The sequence below is a fragment of the Polypterus senegalus genome, chromosome 2, assembly GCF_016835505.1.
Source record: "Polypterus senegalus isolate Bchr_013 chromosome 2, ASM1683550v1, whole genome shotgun sequence".
Classification (NCBI taxonomy): domain Eukaryota; kingdom Metazoa; phylum Chordata; class Cladistia; order Polypteriformes; family Polypteridae; genus Polypterus; species Polypterus senegalus.
The window spans coordinates 291,169,969-291,192,549 of NC_053155.1; the positions used below are offsets into that span (position 1 = coordinate 291,169,969).

General features: G+C 40.4%; 1 protein-coding gene across 3 annotated transcripts in view; it reads right to left on the reverse strand.

Annotated features, from left to right (window-relative positions):
- The window catches only part of LOC120523992 (stAR-related lipid transfer protein 13-like), a 546,464-nt gene that overhangs the window by 350,504 nt on the left and 173,379 nt on the right, over positions 1-22,581 (reverse strand). For all 3 annotated transcript variants that reach the window (XM_039745760.1, XM_039745759.1, XM_039745763.1), the window contains one exon: positions 21,197-21,227. In XM_039745760.1, the coding sequence (XP_039601694.1) occupies positions 21,197-21,227 (31 nt within the window). The remainder of the gene's footprint in view (positions 1-21,196; positions 21,228-22,581) is intronic.

The following is a 22,581-nucleotide window of genomic DNA, read 5'->3' on the forward strand; positions in this document are numbered from 1 at the left end:
ATGAGCGATTTCGGAATGACAGATGTTTTTATACATGGTCCCCCTATTTTCAGGGGCTCTAAAGTAAATCGACATTTGACTGAGAAGCTGTTCCCTAGCCAGGTGTAAGCAGGACCCTTATTATTTCATTAACTATTAAGCAGGTAAAATGTCTGGAATTGATTCCAAGTGTGGAAGTTGCATTTGGAAGCTGTCACTGTGAACTCTCAATATGAGGTCCAAAGAGCTGTCCATTCAAGTAAAAACAGTTTATCATTAGGCTGAGAAAACAAAACAAAAACATCCTAAAGATATACTAGAAACACCAGGAGTGGTCAAATCATCCATTTGGTACATTCTTAAAGAGAAGGAACAGACGGGTGAGCTCAGTAACACCACAAGGCATGGAAAACCACAGAAGACAACTGTTCTGGATGATTGCAGAATTCTGTCCTTGGTGAAGAAGAACCCCTTCACAACATTAAGCCAGCATTTCTCAACCTTTAAGTATTTGCGACCCGAGTTTTCATAACAGTTTTAATCGTACACCCCCTAACTTTTTTTTGAAATGTAGATGCATATTTTATTATACCTACTTAACTTTTATCGACATTTATCTAACTCTATATTTATTGTTCTAGTATCAGAATGTAGTTTAAGTTAATTTGTTTTGGTTTCAACAGATGTTTTTTTCATATTTTTGATTCTTGTTTTCTTTTTTTCACATCCTCGCGCCCCCCTTTTTGTTACTTCACGCCCGCCCCACAGGTTGAGAACCACTGCAGTAAGTGGTGGTGTTAGTGAAAGAGAATGCAGTGGAACTCCATATTAAAATGGTAACTGGTAATGTTACAAAGCTAATTCATTCAAAGCTAAAAACTGCTAAAAATCTGAAATCTCCACCAACGCCTAAAATTAGTACGACCTCAGTGTGCATTGGGTTTGAATAAATATATATTAAAAAAAGCAAAAGTTACAAATTACTTTTACTCACTCAAAAGGGCCATCTTGTTCTCTTCTTATCACATTCTGAAAAACAGCATCTGTATCAGCTATAGAAAAAAAAATCACACTTCATTCTGTTCAATTGTGGCTTGGCTCGGTTAATGTTGTGGGCATTATGTGATGTTGGAGGGGCACGTGACTGGCAACATAGACATCGTGGGCCGCAATTACACTCTGTTGAAATTGCCTGGTTGGTGGGAATTGTGGTGTCCTCTTTGACATTTGCATAAGGTTGCATATAAAATGAATGGGTTAAAGGGAGTAATACACGTTACAGTAAATTAATTTCTTACAGGATTCATTGCTGAAAATGGGCTACACTCTCAGACACAGCACCTAGCAAGCACTGTTAACACGTCTACTTTTTCCCTAAACTTTGCTCCTTTCACTTTACATCTGAAGAAGGCCTTCATTTGCATAAACCACCACGCCCCATTTCTCTGTGAGATCACTGTCAGCGGTGGGGAGTGCAGAATGTCCCACTCACTAGAGCATTATTAACAACAGATATCAACAAGTGATGGCTACTTTTGTTTTGTCTACAATGTCACCAAATTTCAATCAGATCTGACAATATTTTGGGGTATTCATTTTATCTATTGTGTGTGTGGAGGGTAAGCCCCTAAATATTGGAACATTGAAATGCCCTTTGTGGATGCCTACTGCGCCAGATGTACCATCCTGCCAAATTTCAGCTTTTTAGTTAAAAGGGAAAAAATGTTTTTGTTGATGAGTGAATGAGTGAGGGAACTTTGCATACATTTTCTTGATCTGAATCAAAATAAAACAGAGGTGCCTATAGTGGGTCCATCAGCTAAAGCCCAAATTGGTCTTGGACTTCTCGGCTCTTTCATTGTCTTTTGCAAACCTCAAGTCCGCAATCTTGGTGTTATCTTTGACAGTAACCTCTCTTTTGAGAAACAAGTAAATTCTGTAGTCAAGAGTTGCTTTTCCAGCTTCGTCTATTAGGTAAGATCAAGCCTTTTAAATCTTCTAGGGATCTTGAGAAAGCTACTCATGCTTTTATTTTTACTGCAACTCGCTGTATTCTGGGATTAGCAAATAACTGATACGCAGGTTACAGTTGGTCCAGAATGCTGCCGCTCGCTTTCTGGTTGGGGCAAGAGTCTGATTCTATTTCTCCAATATTAGCTTCTTTACACTGGCTGCCCTTCAGTTTTCGAATTGATTTTAAAATCTTGTTGCTAGTTTTTAAATCTTTACATGGACTTGCTCCTGCCTATTTATCTGAATTGTGTTTGTGGTTCTACTATGAGCTGAGGATTTTGTTGTTTTCCATTTATGTTAATTAGTTTCTGCTTTGTTTTTGATGTACGTGAACAAATCTGCATCCTCGTATGTGATAGTTCTGATTTTAGTGAGTGGTATCATCTATTCTTTCATTTTGCTTTGTAGCTTGTATTCTTGAATTGGATTTCTGTGGTGGTCATGATAGAGTGGCCATTGAGCTCTGTGACGAAGATTACTTGTGTTCTGTTTTGTATGTACCCCATGTTTCGACACCCATTGAACACCCAACCTACCCGAAAGGGGGTCACTTTCTGAATTGCCTTTCCCAAAATTTCTTCCATTTTTTTTCCTATAAGGTGTTTTTTTTTTGTGTTTTTTTTTATCTGTCATAAAACAAGGCCTATTAAAGCCATTGAGGCATTCCTTGTGTGCTTTTGGGTTCTACGAGAAATAAACCGTTGTTATCTGTGAGTGTGTCCTTCCAAGGGCCGCAGGTACATTCAGGGTAGCTTCCTGCTTTGATGTCAAGTTAGGCTGCAGCTCCTTATGATAATAATGGATGAAAGGATGAACAAATAAAAGAAAAGAAAACTTGGATTAGGGACTGTTCTGCAGATGAATAATTCTGTTTGTACAAATAAACAAAAGTTAAACAGTCTGCCATTTTTTTCTTACTTTTCATGGCACACACAATTTCAAGGCGCTTCTCAGCTGATTGTTAAGAAAATGAATTGTGGCTTGAATTCAATTAGCTGTCTGATGGCGGCAGGACTAAAGCCTATAATCGTATTATAAATGGCTTACTTAAATTAAAGAGCTTACTCGACTTTCAGAATCCAGATGAAATTGAAGTCAAGAAGCTTGACCCTTGAGTGCTTACAACTTGGTAAGGATGATGTCACCTTCAATTAGCTAACAAGTCTTCACAAAAACATAACGTTGCTGGATATGCTCAGAACGCTTATGTAGGGGTTGAAGCCTATCCTGGTCCCACTGGGCCAGCCTTGAATGGAGTGCCAGCCAATTACAGGGCCCACTCAGACACACTGGGGCAAATGTGGAATCACCAGTTGATCTCAAACACACGTCTTTGGGAAGGAGAGACCTGGTGATTTCCCCACAGAGGCACAACTTGGAGGAGGGCATGCAAACTCTACTTCAACAAGGGCCAGGTGAGGGATTCAAATCCAGGATTCTGGATCTGTTTGGCCACAGCACTAACCACATCATCACCGTGCTGCCTGACATGAATATACAAATGAAGATCAAAACCTTTTGAGCCTGAACATTAAAGGGTTATTCTACAAATAATACTGATTTTCAGGATTCAAACGACGTGCATGGCAACTTTCTAGCATTTGCAGTTTATAGTTTCTTGTTTCTGAACCAACTTAACTTCTGAAAACTGCAAATTCAAGTATCAAGCCATGACTGCATTTGTAAAACTTGAGAACAATACTCCATTTCATATTCACTCTTGTCTTCTGAACACGTACTAAGATTAGTCCCATCATCTCCCACAGTCACCGGGTGGGCTACAAAATTTGATCACAGTAGAACGACTCATGAAGAAGACCTATTGGTCTGGCAGACCTTCAACACGGATGGCAGAAGAAACGTTGCCACTGTGAAGCAAACAGAGAGCTGTGCATGAGACTGAAGACACTAGACAGTGGTTAGACGCCTGCTGAATCCATTCTTCATGAGCAATTAAACATGACTAAGTTCTGTGCACATTGCCTGCCTAGGACGTTGACTGCAATGAGAATCTCAAATAAATAACTTGGGGATGGAGGAAAGTTAAGAAACATTTCATAACTAGGTATGCAACTTGAAGATGTCACTATGATTCACAGTCAAAACAATGGCTTCTCCAATGCCAAACAGATTCTGATTCAGTCACCCGATGCTGACAAGGTCATGTGCATTAGTTTTTATAATATTATGTACATGCCTATAAAAGCCCAAGGTGACTTGCCTTAGTATTCACAGTAGTCAGTCAGGCAGCAAAGCTGACGGCCATTATGGCAAAACTCCAACTAACTGGTTGAAAAGCTTGATCCACCAAACATTAGAATCAAAAAGATGATTCACCCATGCTGTTCTTCAGAGCTGGCTCCATGTGACTATCACATGTTAACCCAATTCAAAGGACTAATAATAATAATAATAATTACTTTATTTATATAGCACCTTATCGTCATCATTTACTGTACATGCAACTCAAGGTGCTTTCCACAGATTAATCAACAAAAACAAAGATATACCACATTTACCTGGATTATTATCATTAATTAATACTATAAATGTGAGTATACTAAATACAAATCAACGTTATGAACGTTATTGTTGTTATTTACTGTGAAACAGCTAACATTTGGTGATTTTATTAACTAACACTAAGTCTGGCCATTTTTATAGTGCTATCGCTAAACGTTTCGAGTATTAACAATGCGCACAAGTGTAACACGATAGGAAAGCAACGTGATTTACAGAAAGTTTTCTTAACATTTGTTACATTTGTCAATGAGCAGCCATTCAAAATGTTAGCACTCTAAAAATTGCCAGACTTAGTTGTTAGTAAATGAAATCACCAAATGTTAGCTGTTTCATAGTAAGTAACAACAATAACGTTAATAAAAGAACTGCAACGTCAATGAAGCAAAGTTTGCAAAGCTTTCATTTTTTTACCGGAAAGATGCGACTCAGTTTTTCTGCAGTCATGTCCTCGTCCCGCAGTGTCACTCTTTTACTGTTCCGAAAAACAACGCGATGGTCCATCCTCTGCTGATGCCATGCAGTGTAACTTCAAGGCCGTTGGTCGATGTGTTGTGAGGAGGCTTGTTCGCACGTCTCGTCAAAAATCGCACAGAAGAAGAAATGCCTCCGGTTTCAGACAACGAAAATGTTTTGTTGTTTTTGAGGTCCGTGTACTTTTTGGTATTTGAAATTTCATTTTAGAAGCAAAAACGAAAAAACGAAAATAAAAGGAATTTTCAGATTTTGATTTTTGATTAAAGAATAAAATGAGGGAAAATAAGGTATTTTTTAATTCTGTGGTAACAAATATCAGTCATAAATTTAAAATTACACATACTTTTCTGGATTCATTTGTGATTCAAATAATGAAAGTGCAATAGCTCAAAAACAACAAAACGAAAATGCGTCTGTTTTGTTGTTTTTGAGCTATTACACTTTCATTATTTGAATCACAAATGAATCCAGAAAAGTATGTGTAATTTTAAATTTATGACTGATATTTGTTACCACAGAATTAAAAAATACCTTATTTTCCCTCATTTTATTCTTTAATCAAAAATCAAAATCTGAAAATTCCTTTTATTTTCGTTTTTTCGTTTTTGCTTCTAAAATGAAATTTCAAATACCAAAAAGTACACGGACCCTCAAAAACAACAAAACAGACACATTTTCGTTGTCCGAAAACGGAAGTCCTCCTCACAACACATCCACCGACGGCCTTGAAGTTACAATGGCATCAGCAGAGGATGGACCATCACGTTGTTTTTTAGAAAAGTTAAAGGGTGACACTCTGGGACGAGGACATGACTGCAGAAAAACTGAGTCGCATCTTTCAGGTAAAAATACAAGCTTTGCAAACCAGTCGACACACCAGTGACCAGTGTTTGCTGCAAGTGGCGTATTACCTGACCAGGTTGTTGACCTACAAAAACTTCTGGTTCAGACAAAATAAATAAAGGGTGTTTTTTCGTTCTCGTTTCTTGCATTTTTCTTTTCTGATGTGTGGAAGAACAAAAGGAAAGAAGTAATTGTTTTGCGTTTTTCATTTTTCCCTTTTAAGTTGAAAATCAAATATGTGTCTGTTTTTCTTTTTTTAAATGATATTTTATGAAACAAAATTTCAGATACCAAAAAGTACACTGACCGAATACACAAAAGCAAATCAGAAAATGGAAAAACAAAGTGAATACGCAAAAGTAAATCAGAATGCGCAAAAACAAATCAAAAAACGCAAAAACAAATTGGAAACACAAACACAAATCAGAAAATGGAAAAACAAATTGAATATGCAAAGCAAATCAGAAATCACAAAAATAAAATGGAATGTGCAAAAGCAAATTGAATGCCAACAACAAATCACAATATGCAAAAACAAATGAGAAAACACAAAAACAAATTGAATGCGCAAAAATAAATCAGAAACAACAAATGCAAATGGAGCAGCAAATTTGTTTTTTTGCATGTTCTAATTTGCTTTTTTGCATTTAATTTGTTTTTGCATTTTCTCATTTGTGTTTATGTTTCCAATTTGATTTTATTTTCCCTGATTTGTTTTTGTATGATTCAATTTGTGTTTGCACATTGCGCTTCAGGGCCACTGTAAAAGACTAATGTTAAAGTGTAACAACATGATCTCTACAAATATAAAATAACTGATCACATAAGCGGGCGGCATGGTGGCGCTGTGGGTAACACTGATTCCTCGCAGTAAGTAGACTGGGTCCTCCCTGCGTGAGTTTGCATGTTCTCCCCGTGTCTGCGTGGGTTTCCTTCAGGTACTCCGGTTTCCTCCCACAGTCCAAAGACATGCAGGTTAGGTGCACTGGCGATTCTAAATTGTCCCGAGTGTGTGCTTGGTGTGTGTGTGTGTGTGTGCCCTGCCCAGGGTTTGTTTCCTGCCTTGTGCTCTGTGTTGGCTGGGATTGGCTCCAGCAGACCCCCGTGACCCTGTAGTTAGGATATAGTGGGTTGGATAATGGATGGATGATCACATAAGCATTCACCCCGTTAATATGACACACCTAAATCATCAGCAGTGCAACCCATTAAGTGCCATAATTAGTTCAATGGAGATCACCCGTTTGGGATTCCAATTAATTGTTGTATTAAGAAGGTCCAGCTGATGAAGAGTTAGTATGATGGCCTAACCTACACAATGATGACAAAAGAACTCTCCAAGCAACACCATGAAAATGTGACTGAAAAGCTCAAGTCAAAAGATGGAGAGAAGAAAATATCCAAGTCATTGAATATTCAGTTAAATCAATCATTAAGACATGGATAGAGTGTGACAGGGCTGTAATCTGTCTAGACGAGACCACCCACAAAAACTGTGTGATCATAAAAGAAGAAAAATAACGAGGGCGGCCAACTTATTACTAGCTACAGTGGACAAGACTGGAGAGACGGTGCAGACAACAACAGCACACATTATGTGGAGAATGATGCATATATAAAAATTTGAAAAAACTTACAGTTCTGACCCATTACTGACTCTCACTGTGCTTCTTCTTATTGATTTTCATAAAGTAAACCCTGCATAACCACTCAGTAAGAAAGTAGGATTCAGTCGGTTATGATACTTTTCCAAAGTGCAGACTGAATATGGACTGAGGACCAGTGGTACAGAAGCACAGGCAAAGTCATGACACCTTCAGTATACTTGATAGAAACAGCTCATTTTAGTTTTTTCATGAATATTTTCTCCAAGAATGTTGGAGGATTAATGAGTTTTTCGGCTCTTACCTTTGCCCACATTATTTTCCAGCGGTAAGGCATACAATGCAGACTTGTGACCTTTGTCTCCTCCTCTGCCGCTCTATTCCTCTAATATTTGTACCTTGAGAATTAATGCCAGAGCTAGAAAGGCATAATTACTCAACCTCAGGAAATGCTTTTGAGTGCTCCCTGAATGGCAATGTAACCCCACTGCAGCAGGTTGATGCCAGACCAATTAATATGATGCACTGGGACCTGTCAGCACCAGGGACTTCAAAGCCTGACAGGAAGTTCTTTAAATTGGCAACACTCGTGCAGTGCTGGCCTCAGGGGACCACTCTTTGTCTGGCTGTATGCCTGGTGGTAAGTAAAGCCTTGGCTTGCTGCTTTGTGTGGCTTGACTTTCCATACAAGATGCCACTCTCATTCAGTTTAATATTTCAGTTCCACTCATGCTTCACCAATCCATACGTCTCAAAACCAAAACCAACACTCTCGCTCAGATTTCTTTCAAATTAGTGTATTTGCTTAATTTTTTTTTTTGGCTAATATCTTCATTTTTGTAACTTAGGAAAGAACCTCATCTCAGGAGCAGGGTTGTGTGCTTGAGGATAGCACCATTTAGAATATTTTCATCTTGTGGTTTATCTGGTTTGACTTTACCACTGGTTTGACTTTGTGTTGAATGAGCCATTGCTCGTGGAGTCCTGAATAAGGCACATTAGCTTCACTGTGAGGAAGCGTCAGTTACGGCACTACGACCATGTGGTGTGATTCCCTGAAGGTGATCCTCACTGTTGAACCCGAGCAGCTGGACCAGGCTAAGGGGACGCCTCATTGCAGCAGATAGAGGGTCATTTCTGAAGGGCAGGATTAGATCTGGTGTCTGCCTGCGGGGGTTGCCAACCAGGACCCTGAGCTGTTTCGTTGTGTTGTGGGTGCAGCAACGTGCTGTACCAGTGCATGCTCCCCAACCTGACCTGGTTTATCTGGCATCCTTAAGGACTAAAAAGTTTTGTTCAGTAGTCTTGTAGTTCTTTCAGATGCCACTTTGCAGGTTGCATAATCCTGATGTTTCGTCTCTAAAACACCCATAAACTGCCAAACAGGTGGCGAAGGACAAAATACTCAAATATTTGAGAAACAACAGCACTTATGCTAGTTTGTTTTTTAATGTTGATTTAATGTCAGATATACAAGCAGCCATAGAGACAAGGAGCATTTCAATATCATTATCCTCAGAAGAAGACTCTGTGATTAAAGTGTTGGTTCTTCCGTCGTGTCCAAGCGGTGCATGGCTAGTCTTTGCGTTCATTGTCTCTGTTTTCATCGTCTTTGTGTTCATCGTCTTTGTGTTCATCGTCTCTGTTTTCATCACTTCTGCTTTCATTGTCTTTGTGTTCATCATCTCTGTTTTTATCGTCTCTGTATTCATCGTCTCTGTGTTAATCGTCTCTGTGTTCATCGTTTCTGTTTTCATTGTCTTTGTGTTCATCGTCTCTGCTTTCATCGTGTTTGTGTTTATCGTTTCTGTTTTCATTGTCTTTGTGTTCATCGTCTCTGTTTTTATCATCTCTGTGTTCATCATCTCCGTATTCATTGTCTCTGTATTCATCGTCTCTGTGTTCATCGTCTCTGTGTTCATTGTCTCTGTATTCATCCATCACGTAACACCTGCTGAACACTAACTCACCGTGTCCTATTTGAACAGCAGGGTTTTATCCTGGGCCAACATTCTATGAATTGGCACACTTCTTCAGTTTTGTTCAGATTGTAGGGTCTATGATCTATAATATTTTTCATGTCGACAGAACCCTGTACATAATTTTTTTTAACAAAGGCCTGGTTTTTAGGTGAATTTGCTGGGATATTCACTTTTGGCTGTCTTCAATGCTCTTCATTTGTAAATAATCCGCCATGCTATGTAATGGTGGTCTTACAATGATTTGGAATGGCCTGAAAACAATTCCAGAGTGATGAAGAGCAGGCACAACTGCTGTTTTGACATCACTGCAGTGGTTGGCATGTTTTCTCCAGAAACCTGAATGGCTCTGACTGAAGTGTCAAAGGTGGCAACACTTCCAGGCCATCAGATAAACAAGTGTACTTGAATTGCTGCACTTGGGTCAAATGACTTCTCTGGGTGCATGAAGAGTAAACTTTAATCTGTACACATTGTGTCTGCATGTTGGCTTATTTTTCATTATTATGAAAAACTAAAAAACATTGCATGAGTTTTGCCACCCTGCAATTTTAAAAAAGAAAGATCCCAGCATTGTTCTTCAGAGTGCTGCCATAGGAGAACCATTTTTGGCTCCCAAAAGACCCATCCACATGAGGGTTCCAGACAGATGTTTTATTTAGATCTGTAACAGGCTCCATACAGTAAATAACCATGACAAGTTGGTAACAGATTTGCGAAATACCAAGGAGTCATGATTTCAAAAGGACTCTTGCTGCATATAACACAGGCTAAGTCCAGCTTTTCTTAACCTGTTTGTGTCCTCCTAGGTAGCCAACCAGAAATTAAAGATTTCATTTTTTTTTCTAGATATTAAGGAGGTTTTCAAAGCAGAAAGAACCAACTTCATATTTTCACATATGTGCGACTAGGAGGGAGCTGAGTGGACCACTTGGAGGTAATTACCCACCAGGCCAGGGAGTGGCGGGGTGCACTAAACCTACCTCTGTTACCTCTGCTGCCCAAATACAGGAAAACCTGCCTGATTCAACATCACTTCCAGTTCCGGCACCAAGACTGACGTCACTTCTGGTTCTGGAGCAGAGATTGACGCCACTTCCGGTTCCGGCGGAGACTGTGACTGACGTCACTTCCGGTTCTGGCCAGATGACATCACTTCATCTTTTCTTAACCTCATCATTTCAGTTCAGGACTCAAAGCAGTGAACATGTGTGCTCTTTCAAAACCCTTCTGCAGCCAGGGACAATATATGGGTGGCTGCCCCAAACCTTTTTGTGTGTGTCGAGGTTGTTCATTTCACAATATGCAAGGAACCCTTCCCAGAATGAAATGGTGCTTTGTCAAGCAATGGTTAAACGAGGAACCATACAACACAATAAAGAACCATTAAATACCATTAAAGAACACGCATTTTTAAGAGTGTAGGTTGGATTTGTCTAATTTTAGGACATGCTGACATCTCCCTTACTGTTAATCATATCTTTATGTGTGTTTAGACCTCTTTGTTTATGTCACATCGATGTCTGTGAATGCGTTGATCCATCTGGGCAGGCATTCTGACGGGGTGGGGCATTGTGTGCTGTTGCACTTTATGACAACTCAACTAGAAACAGTGACACAATCTGGAAATGGTGTGCTGTGTTTCCTCAGGTTACCTTCATAATTTTATAGAGCTGAAGCCAGTTATTGTGACAAACCTACAAAAATAGAGAATATCAGAAAGGGGCAGATATTTTTACACAAGACTGTATGACTGGTATGTTTGAGCAGGACAGGCAGAGTCGCTCCTTGTTCCTTTATGCAGGTTTCCGTATCATGCTGTGCAGTGAACGTTTTGTGAAAGAGGCGCTCGGGTGGAATGGATAGCAAGAGGAATTGACCTGGAGATGGAAGGTACAACAGGCAGGGGTTGGTAGCAAATAAAATCACAGCAAAGGCCCACAAACAAACCTGTATAATATGCCCCTAATTGCAATTCTAGTTGCTGCACTGGCCTCTACTTTACTGGGTCTAGTCCCCTAAAAATAAGTGTAGTAAAATCACTCGCTTGCTTCCATTTCAAAAAAAAAAGAAAGAAAGAAAAGCCCACTCACCATCCCTTCTTCTAACACTTAAGCCCTTGTCCTACCCTTGTCCTAACTCAATTTCAGTCTCAGGAGCACACTTTGAAAATTCTGTCTGGCAGTCTAAGATATCCCTGCACTCAGAAAACATTTAATTGGAATTGAAGAGCCAGGCACTTTGGTAGCCCCCTCAGACTGACATCTTTTCCCCTATAGTGTATACCAGATGTCCCAGACAACAGCCACACAGTGTGGGGATTCTAATGTTTATGCTCCTGGAGCCCCATTTAAATAACTGGAACATACCACCTCTATGGGGCTATCCAGGTGACAGTGTCTCTCTTTGAACCCTACTTGATGTCCCCTCTTATGTGCCATTCCTATGCTTCTTCCTTGCCAGCCAGACAACCTATTACTATACATTGTGGCCACCAGGGGGCAAACCAACTCCCCAATCCCGAGACACACAGACACCAGGCACGAGTCCAGCAACACTCAAGTTTTTTACTCAAACTCTTTACTTTGATCCCCAGCTGCACAGCCAACACAGTACACAAGCACAATAAGTCATGTCTTTTACTTCTTCTTGTCTCTCTTTCTCTTTCTCTTTCTCTCTCTCTCTCTCTCCTTACACCTCCTGTCCTCCTCCAGCAAGTTTTGTCCCTCTAACTCCTGGGTCTGGCTGCTCGAATGAAGTGAGGTGGTCCCTTTTACGCTGCACCTACTAGCCCATCAGCATTATCTGCATGTACTCCCGGTCTGGTGGAAGCGTGAAGTAGGGCTCTGCAGCTCCCCCTGGCGACCCTCATGGAATCCAGCCGGGCTGTGCTAAACTCCAGCTCCCATGGAGCCCTGTGGGAATCTGAGACGCCACTGCAACTCATTACTCTAGGGGAGACAGCAGCCTGTGCACATCTGCTCCCCCAGTGCTTCCTCCTGGCTGGGAAAGGACGAAGAAGACGGGAAGACGGAGCTGTGCTAAAATTAAAATAAATGATAATTAATTCATATCATGTCCTAATGCAAATCCATAACTTAAATAACATGTGCACATACGAGGCAGCTAAAGGGTCTAAATGAGAGTAATTCAATGCCAGACCAGGGGGTGGCAGAACGCACTGACATTTCTTCTCACTTTCCTGCAGACCGTTCATGGGAAATCCCGCCTGGCCCTGATGACATCACTTCCGGCTCCGGCCCTTCTGAGGATGCCACGTCCGGGTCCGAGCCTATGGAAGAGGACCCTTCCGCTTCCACCCTGAATGACCTAACTTCCCTTGCTGGGCTTTAAAGCCGCCATATTTACCCAAACTCATCAGTTCTGTTTTGGACTCCATACTGAGCACATCAATATACGGGTGGCTGGCCCAAACATTTTTATGACTCTTGGGTCTGTTTTTTGTGACACAGAATAATTGAAATCTTCAATTCGGAAACATGGAAAAAGGTTAAAGTAATCCATCCATTATCCAACCTGCTATATCCTAACTACAGAGTCATGGGGGTCTGCTGGAGCCAATCCCAGCCAATACAGGGTGCAAGGCAGGAAACAAAGCCTGGGCAGGTTCACACACATACACACACTAGGGACAGTTTAGGATTGCCAATGCACCTAACCTGCATGTCTTTGGACTGTTGGAGGAAACCCACGCAGACACGGGGAGAACATGCAACCTCCATGCAGGGAGGATATGGGAAGTGAACCCAGGTCTCCCAACTGTGAGGCAGCAGCGCTACCCACTGCGCCACCGTGCCGCCCGGTTAAAGTAATGTATGAGAAAAATATACTGAAGGCAAAATGGTGGTGTTGTGAATTCAACCAAATAACAACGTATCATTAAAACATTAGAACAATCTAGACGAGAACAGGCCATTCAGCACAACAAAGCTCGCCAGTCCTATCCACTTGTTTCCTCCAAGAAAACATCAAGTCGAGTTTTGAAAGTCCCTAACGTCTTACTGTCTACCACACTACTTGGTAGCTTATTCCAAGTGTCTATCGTTCTTTGTGTAAAGAAAAACTTCCTAATGTTTGTGCTAAATTTACTCTTAACAAGTGTCCAACTGTGTCCCCGTGTTCTTGATGGACTCATTTTAAAATAACAAGTCTCGATCCACTGGACTAATTCCCTTCATAATTTTAAACACTTCAATCATGTCACCTCTTAATCTTCTTTTGCTTAAACTGTAAAGGCTCAGCTCTTCCAAATCCAAATTCATCATCAGTGCCACACAAAGCCCATATGAAGCCCTAGGCCGGGGTCCCCCCCTCAGTATTAGGGTGCCCCTCAGTGTCCATTGTGCATTGTGATCGATCCGGAGTGTAACAATGCTTGAGTCACGTAAACAGTGCCCCTCGATGTCTTTATCGCACACCCTGAACTTTCATAAATGGCTTCCCTCGACTGACACCACCTTAGGCGGTCAGTTGTGCTGCCTAGAGGATTGACCGGCTCTGTTCACCGTACCCATGTGTGCTGGAAAATGCTTCTGTTTATTAACATGGAAAAAGTTGTGAAGCAGGCCTCACGTTGTACTCAAGATCACCAATGCATGAGTGACAGCAAACCACAATTCTGTTTAAAGTCGTCACAGAAGTGTTGTGTGAGGCATTGCCATCCTTAAATGCAACTGAAAATACTTTTCTTTCCCTCTTGACCTAACTTATAAAGGTGTGCCAAAATGCTAAAGAAATCCAATAAAGCACATGCAACTAGTTTTTAAGGGACTTTTATTATTTTGATTAATTACAAAAACGTAATGCTTTTAAAACATACATTGGGAACCCGATCTTTCACGTTTGCTTTGGCTGCAATGAGGCTTGCTGGCAAAGAAACTGTGAGCGTGAGGCAGATGGCGGGCAGGTGTGCTGCGCTCACACAAATCTATCATTGATATGAAGTCTGTTAGCAGACAGGTTAAAAAAAAATTGCCCGTCTGAACCTGGTAACAGGTGGTGGTAAAGACCACTGCTGGCTGAGAGCTAAAAATGGGTGAACAAGGCCATTAAACATTTAAAAAGCTTCAGGTCCCTATAAAAGCTTTTAATTCTTAAGCGTGGAATATGCACATAGCCAAGATGTTAGCAATGAACAGAGCCCTGCACTGCATTCAGGTTAAATCATAATATGTTTTAGTTCAATACAATTTGAATACATTTTATAAAGCATGCTGCCCATGGGTGATCTCTGCCATGCACTGAATGCTGGTGGGATAGCCTTTCTGGCCTTCTGTGACCCTGAATTGAATTAATCAGGTTATGTTTAGAGTTAGATACTGATTTAGAAATAGGAATTAAATAAAACTTCAAACAGAAAACACTAATGAGTGATGACAACACTCAACCTTCACAGACTTACAAATTCTATTCTGTATACCCACAAGCCCGAATTAGAGTAAGTAGGTCTGAAAAATCTGTGTTATCCATATTTTAATTTTCTTAATAGACTTTAATGTTTATGCTGTATTAAGCTGGTAAAGATCATCATCCTAATAGTATAAATCAATGGCAAACATTTCTAAAATACAAAGTGTAATATCCATCCATCCATTATCCAACCCGCTATATCCTAACTACAGGGTCATGGGGGTCTGCTGGAGCCAATCCCAGCCAACACAGGGCGCAAGGCAGGAAACAAACCCCGGGCAGGGGGCTAGCCCACCGCAGACAAAGTGTAATATATAAAGTTAGAATCAAAATCAAATCAAATCAAAATTTATTTAGAAAGCACAATTTAAAAATGGGCGGTATGGTGGCACAGTGGGTAGTGCTGCTGCCTCGCAGTTAGGAGACCTGGGTTCATTTCCTGGGTCCTCCCTGCGTAGAGTTTGCATGTTCTCCCCGTGTCTGCATGGGTTTCCTCCCAAAGTCCAAAGATGTGCAGGTTAGGTGCATTGGCGATCCTAAATTGTCCGTAGTGTGTGTGTGTGTGTGCCCTGTGGTGGGCTGGCGCCCTGCCCGGGGTTTGTGTCCTGTGTTGACTGGGATTGGCTCCAGCAGACCCCAGTGACCCTGTAGTTAGGATATAGCAGGTTGGATGATGGATGGACAATTTAAAAACACCGTTAGTGTAAACTAATGTGCTGTACAATAAAATAAAAAAAAATATCAATAATAAATCAGTAAACAAACAAAGAACAAAAATTACATAAATATTAAAACAAATAAGTTAAAGGAACCGATTAGAAGATAAAAAATGGATATGAAAAAATGAATAAATTGATACCAGACTTACTCATATACAGTGTTTTACATAAAAGTGTTTTAAGTCTTGATTTAAACATTAGGGTTGATGAAGCTGACCTAATTTTAATTGGCAGAGAATTCCATAACTTTGGTGCTAGAACTACAAAGGCATGATCACCCCTAGTCTTCACCTTAGACTTTGGCATGACAAACAATTGCTGTTGAGAGGATCGTAGGGAGCGGACTGGTGCGGACTTGGCCAGATAGGATGGGACAGCACCATTCAGTGACTTAAAAACCAAAAGTAAAATTTTAAACTGAATCCTAAATTCAAGTGGGAGCCAATGAAGCGAGGCCAGAATTGGGGTAATGGACACAACTTTCTGAGAACCAGTTAGAAAACAAAGCAGCTGTATTCTGAACCATTTGCAGCCGAGAAGGATGAGATTTACTGATTCCGGAATAAGGTGAATTACAAAAGTCGAGGCACGATATAATAAAAGCATGGCATACCTTCTTCAAATCTGACTGCCCCAGGAACAGTTTGACTCTAGCAAGCAGTCTAAGCTGAAAATAGCAGCTCTTGACAATGGACGAGATCTTTTTATGAAAATAAAGATTCTAATCAAAGGTAACCCCAAGATTTTTGATGTGGGGTTTGCAAAACCCAGCTAATGAGCCAAGCTGATCCCTGACAGCCCCATCAGAAGCCATTAGTCCAAATACAATAACCTCAGTCTTACTCGGATTGAGATTCAAAAAATTTATGGCCACCCAATGTTTTAAACTTGAAGTTATGATGGATTCAAATGAGACCTGAGTTGAATTCTTTGGTCGTCACCTGTCTGTGTGAAGTCTGCACGTCTCTATCTGTCAGAGATGGTTTTCTTTTGGTAGTTCAACCTCCTTCCACATCATGAAGTCAAACAAACTGTATACATTTAAATATAAACTCTGAATTTACCTTGTGTGAATGTTTCCAGCATGCCATTCACACCACCATAAAAGTCCTTAAACTCTTACTGGGATAGACTCCAGCTGCCCTGCGGTCCTGCCCTGGGTAAGTGGGTTAGGGAAATGGGTGGATGGATGGACGGACAAATCCTTAAAATCCTTAGGAAGAACACAAGGATTAATCAAAACATCACCCTGACTTTAAGAAACTGAGCAGATTGGTGTTAGTTATATTCACGTTTTTTAAGTAGTTGTGAACAAACAGCTGGACTCCTAATTTTTCATAAAAGTTCTGATTTTGTTGCATGCCACATACTGAACATAGTGTAATATTTAGAGACTCACAAAACTGTGCTACACTAAATAACACACGGATGATATTTCCAATGGCAGCTTAATAAAGTGCATCAATATACAAAATTGACATATTTATTAAAATATATTACCTTAAAATATATTGTATAGTATGCTACTGTATATTATAAACACACTTTGTAGTATATTTTAAAATATATTGCAATTTTCTTTTATAATGTATATTAAGAAATACTGTGGTGGTGTGGCGCCCTGCCCGGGGTTTGTTTCCTGCCTTGTGCCCTGTGCTGGCTGGGATTGGCTCCAGTAGACCCCCGTGGCCCTGTAGTTAGGATATAGCTTGTTGGATAATGGATGAATGGAAAATATATTACAAAATTAAACAATGGCAAAATTTAAATACTTTACAATATATTTCAGTATACTGCAAAATTCTGTAATATATTCATCCTTGAGGTATATGGTGACATACTTTAAAATATATTTCTTTTTCAATATACCTCCTAAAAATCCATTTTATATACTGTGACAGGCAGCCAAGGCTATTACCTGGCTGGGACGCCAACTGCATGGAAGGGCTGGGGAGGAGAGAATCGGCAGGGCAACACCTTCCCCGGGATACTCTTGGTCAGCTCTCCCGGGCGACTGTGACACCATGGATTCCCACAGGGTATGCTGGGATTTAGAGTTTGGCACAGCCCTGTTGGGTTCCATGGGGGCCACCAGGGGGAGCTGCAGAGCCCTTTATTGGGCTCTCACTAAACCTGGTCCAATTAATGAGCCAACAGGAACCCTCCTAGAGCCATCATAAAAGGAGCTGCCTCACTCCAATCAGAGAGCCAGAGTCGGGAGGAGTGGAGGCGGAAGGACTGGGAATTGGCAGCTGAAGGAAGGACTGTGTTGTGGTGCTTTGTGTACTGCGCTGTGGGGAGTAGAGAAAAGTGCTCCCCAGCTGTAAATAAAATGCGTGTGCTGGACTGGAACTTGTGTCTGCCTGTCTGTGTCCGGTTAGGATGGCTTTATGCGCCCCGGTGGTCCACAATATATTTCATTTTTGTAAGGGTGACAATACATGATGATCCCATCCTGGAAGACTCCCTGTGAGTCCAGTGTGGACCTTCCTTTAAATGCACTTCTTTCAATCCATGAACCAAGGTGCAACTAAGCCAATTGCACATTATAAAGCTTACAATAAACGTACCCAACATATCAGTCTTCCTAGTCAATAACTATTGGACTGATGGACACTGTGTCACATGCTTGGGGAGCATCTAACTGCCTCTATCAAGGTAGGACAGTTGACAGAGGACAGCGGTGAAGGGGGCTGATAATCACCTCTTCTCTCTTCCCACCAGACCTGAGGATAAGCCCTGAGGCAGACCATAACGTCACTTCCAGCCCAGGAGCTATTTGAACCACAGACTCTCATTTGGACCACACTTACATAGCATAATGAACTCCACAACAAAGAGCAGCCATTCTTGACTGAAACTCCCAAGATAAACCTTATTGTTTATTTTCTTTGCCTTTTGATTTTATTGCCTTTATTAAACATCTATAACACTTCTCGTTATTCTTATTATTTATTCATTTACACAGAATTTTTTTAACAGAGTGAAGATGCAAGGAAAACATCCAGTTAACCTTTGTAATTTCCAGTCATATCTGTACTCTTGCTAAAAGTCAAAATTAATAAATGTACAAAATGTACGCACTAAAGCTGTTTGCATGAATCATTAGGAGACTTTTTTCAAAGTAAACACAATTACAATACAACATCAATTGTTCAAGAAAATTAGCATAATAAAAATTTGTAACAGAAAATAAGAATAAAAACAAAAAAATGTAGCACTGACAGTGAATACCAGAAGAAGAGTTGTGGAGGAACACCCAATGAACTTTAACAACGAGTTCTATTAAAAGGAAGTTTAAAGGCATACTCCTCTCCACCCCAAAATCATACGTATGTGCTTCATAGTTTGTGCACATTTTTATTCAGATAGAAAGAACAAAAAGTTTATGATATAATAGAAGCCACAAGTGACCAATGCTGTACAATGGTAAATAATACGAAACAACGTCCATGGTAAAAAGAAAAGAAAATTTCACATAACTTGTGTTGCATAATCCACATATCAGTTATACAGCTGTATGCTCAAAATATGTAAAACACGTTTTCTTGCTAAAATATTGTTAAATAGATACTTCTGGAATGATTTGCACAAATCATAAATGGGAAACTGAAGCCTCATGGGAGTCACTTTTTGAACTGAAGACAGGACTCTTAACCAATGAATGAGGGGAGGAGGCGGATGTACGTAACTGTTAGACCGAGTTTTATATTTGTAACTCTTTTATGATCTGTATTGTATGCATTGTGATGACAGGGAAAGCAGAAAAGGTTTACACTTTCACAATTATTCATTAAGCAATAATACAATAACCAAGACTTGTATCATACTGTGCTACTAAACAGTTCCATTCTGGAGGGCTGAGAGTGGCTGCAGATTTGAGCTCCAACTCAGTTTCAATCCTTGCTGACAACAGAATTTGTCACATAACTCTAGGGCTTTCATTCTTATAGTGTAGATTTATCTTTTCCAAGAATTTCATCCAAATGATTTGTGGACCAGAGGAGAATAATAATTCTCAATTTCGCCTCTTTGATATTTTTCTAAATATGTCATTGTAACAAATACTTGATGGTTAGCATAAGAAATTTGACAAATGAGAGGAGACCATTCAGTCCCTCATGCCCATTTGTTGAGCTAAGCTGGCCCATATCTCAATAAGATTCTTCTTAAAGAGCACATTTAAATGCTACCAGGTTAGATGGTGACCTGCTGGCCAGTTTGTTATTTGCTTTTCACTATTAAATGGTACTTGGCTAAGACAACATGAACCAGTCAAGGGCTGAGAATCTTAAGCAAGTTAATAAAAATAAAGCAAAAACTGTGGCATGAGCAATATATAGGTGCGGCAGGAGCAATACTTGGCTTCTTGGTAACGGAGTCGAAGCAAAAGCCTGCAGCCACTGCTGCCCTGCAGGAGCAAACTTTAGAAGTCATTACAGAACACCAATTTTCAAGTAGATAAAATAACATAATGGTGGACTTTTCCAGTTCTGGTAACAGTTCTGAGGCATTGGAACACCAAACCACAACAAATTAAGTCAACACCAAACATTTATGGCATCTATCTTGAGTTACAATTGACTCATTTCTAATTTGTACCTATCTAACCCAGCCACAGAGGATGTTTCTTTGTGCCAGTCCCAAGCCTGAATAAATGAGGAGGGTTACGTCAGGAAGGGCATCCGGTGTAAAATTTTGCCAAATCCATATGCGGACAGATGATCCGCTGTGGCAACCCCTAACGGGAGCAGCCGAAAGAAGAAGAAGAAGAAGAAGTAATTTGTACCTTTCTATATGGTAAAAATATAAGACGTGATGCTAACCAGTGAAAACTACATTAACAAAGTTCTCAGTACAGATTTCGTCAGTAACTCTTTAAATGTACTAAGGTTCTACTTTCTTGAGCCATGGTGGAAGAGATTAAAGCTTCCACCTCCTCCTCCTCTGCCTCCATTTACACTCGTACCACATACACCAGGAATGAGAACATCAGATATTCTGTATTTTAATTCATTCTTGTTCATCAAGGAGCCAGAGTGGTGATATTAAGAATTTCATGAAGCCCTGCAGACATGGCAATACAACTGCTACCACTTCTGCAGCCACCAAAACAAGCACAAGGCTCAGGTCTTTGGAATCATGCATTACAAAAACACAATATCCTACTGTAAAGAATGTCCTCTACAACTGCTCACACAGGGAGTGCTCTTCAATGCAACTTACTTGCTATTTTCCGCTCCAGTTAGAAAATATGCATCAGAAGTTCATGCAGACATAAAACTAGAGAATAAGAGAGCAGGCAATTTCATGGTCTCCAGTGACTGAAACTTGGCATGTGGCGTACACAGAATAACTCAGCCAGAAATCAAGCATAACGTAAATGAATCAAACATTTCAAGTCAAACACCTGCCTTTAGCAAACACTTTCAAGTTGGTGAATTATTCATTTGTTACAATACATTAAATTAGCAAAAAGTCACAACTCATAGAAATTATCCCAAAAATTCCAACTTTCTATTTTAAGGCGGAAAACACATTCTTACATAAAAACATCCCGATGATCAAACAAACAAGGCGGGGTGCTAATGCATGGAAGGACAAACCCATAAAAAAGGAATTTTTGACTTACCAGCTTTTTCTTTGCTTTTCTTCAGAGGAACCTAAAAAGTAATAAATATTTGGAATAAGTCATTTTTTCCAACAAATCACAATGCATATGCCTGAACATTGCTGTATAGCATACATTGCATTCATCTATGCAGCCAGTTTGCTACCCTCTATATAATTTTATAACTTGTTGTCAGGTCAAAGGAATACACATCCACCAGAGAAATGCCAGGGCACCAACCAGGTAGCCCCTTATAAGAAGCACAAAGTTCAAAAGAAACAGGAGCTCATGGCGCTGAACAGAAAGATAAGGCAATATTGTGTTGTCATACAAAATGTCGGTCATGCTGGGTAAATCAGAAGTCCATCTGGCTATCTGATTGTCCTGTAATTAGACAACCCCTTTGTGGGAGCGCCTCAGCTTTATAGTCGCTGGAGCAGAAGGGGCAGAGCCAGTTGCGCTCATTAGATGATTTTGCTGTTCAGTGAGTGGAAAAAGAGACAACATCATCAGCAACAGAGCCACCTCGTGTCCCAGGGTGGTAGTGCTTATTTCTGATGCACCTGGTGGGTCACAAACTATCCATCCATCCATCCATCCATTCTAACACAGGGTCACGGGGTTCTGCTGGAGCCAATCCCAGCCAACACAGGGTGCAAAGCAGGATCAAACCCCGGGCAGGGCGCCAGCCCACCGCAGGTCAGACACACACACACCCACACACCAAGCACATGCTAGGGACAATTTAGGATCGCCAATGCACCTACCCTGCATGTCTTTGGACTGTGGGAGGAAACCAGAGCACCTGGAGGAAAGTCATGCAAACATGGGGAGAACATATAATGGTTTTCAAAAAATATTCTGACCCCTTCACTTTTTGCACACTTAGTTTATATTTTAAATGACTACATGTGACATTTTTACCCATCAATCTACACTCAATATGTCATAATGAGAAACCACATTTTCAGAAAGGTATGCAGGGAGTGCACAAAGCTGCTATATTTTACATTTCTAAAATATATAACATGTTCATTTTGGATGTATAAACTTAAAAACCCCACTTTAAAAAAAAAAAAAATCATTAAGGAATTAATGTTGAGTGCTTCATGTGCAGTAAGACAGTTAACAAGCAGGTACAGCCATGGTCACCACTAGTGCCTCAGAGCTCAGTCCACTAACCATGTGAAAACTGGCCAGCCTTGCTGTACTCATAGAGAGTTTCTAAGTAACTTTCACACCCAAAAGATGGCTCAGTAGACTCCGGCTGCAGACCTCCAGAGCTCCACTCCATTGAGGAGGTTGTTGCTTTATGTTATATGTCAGTAATAACACCTTGTTACAGTTTGGTTAAGGTTAGGGTTAGGGGAGGATTATCTGACACACGTCAAGCAAACCAAGTCACA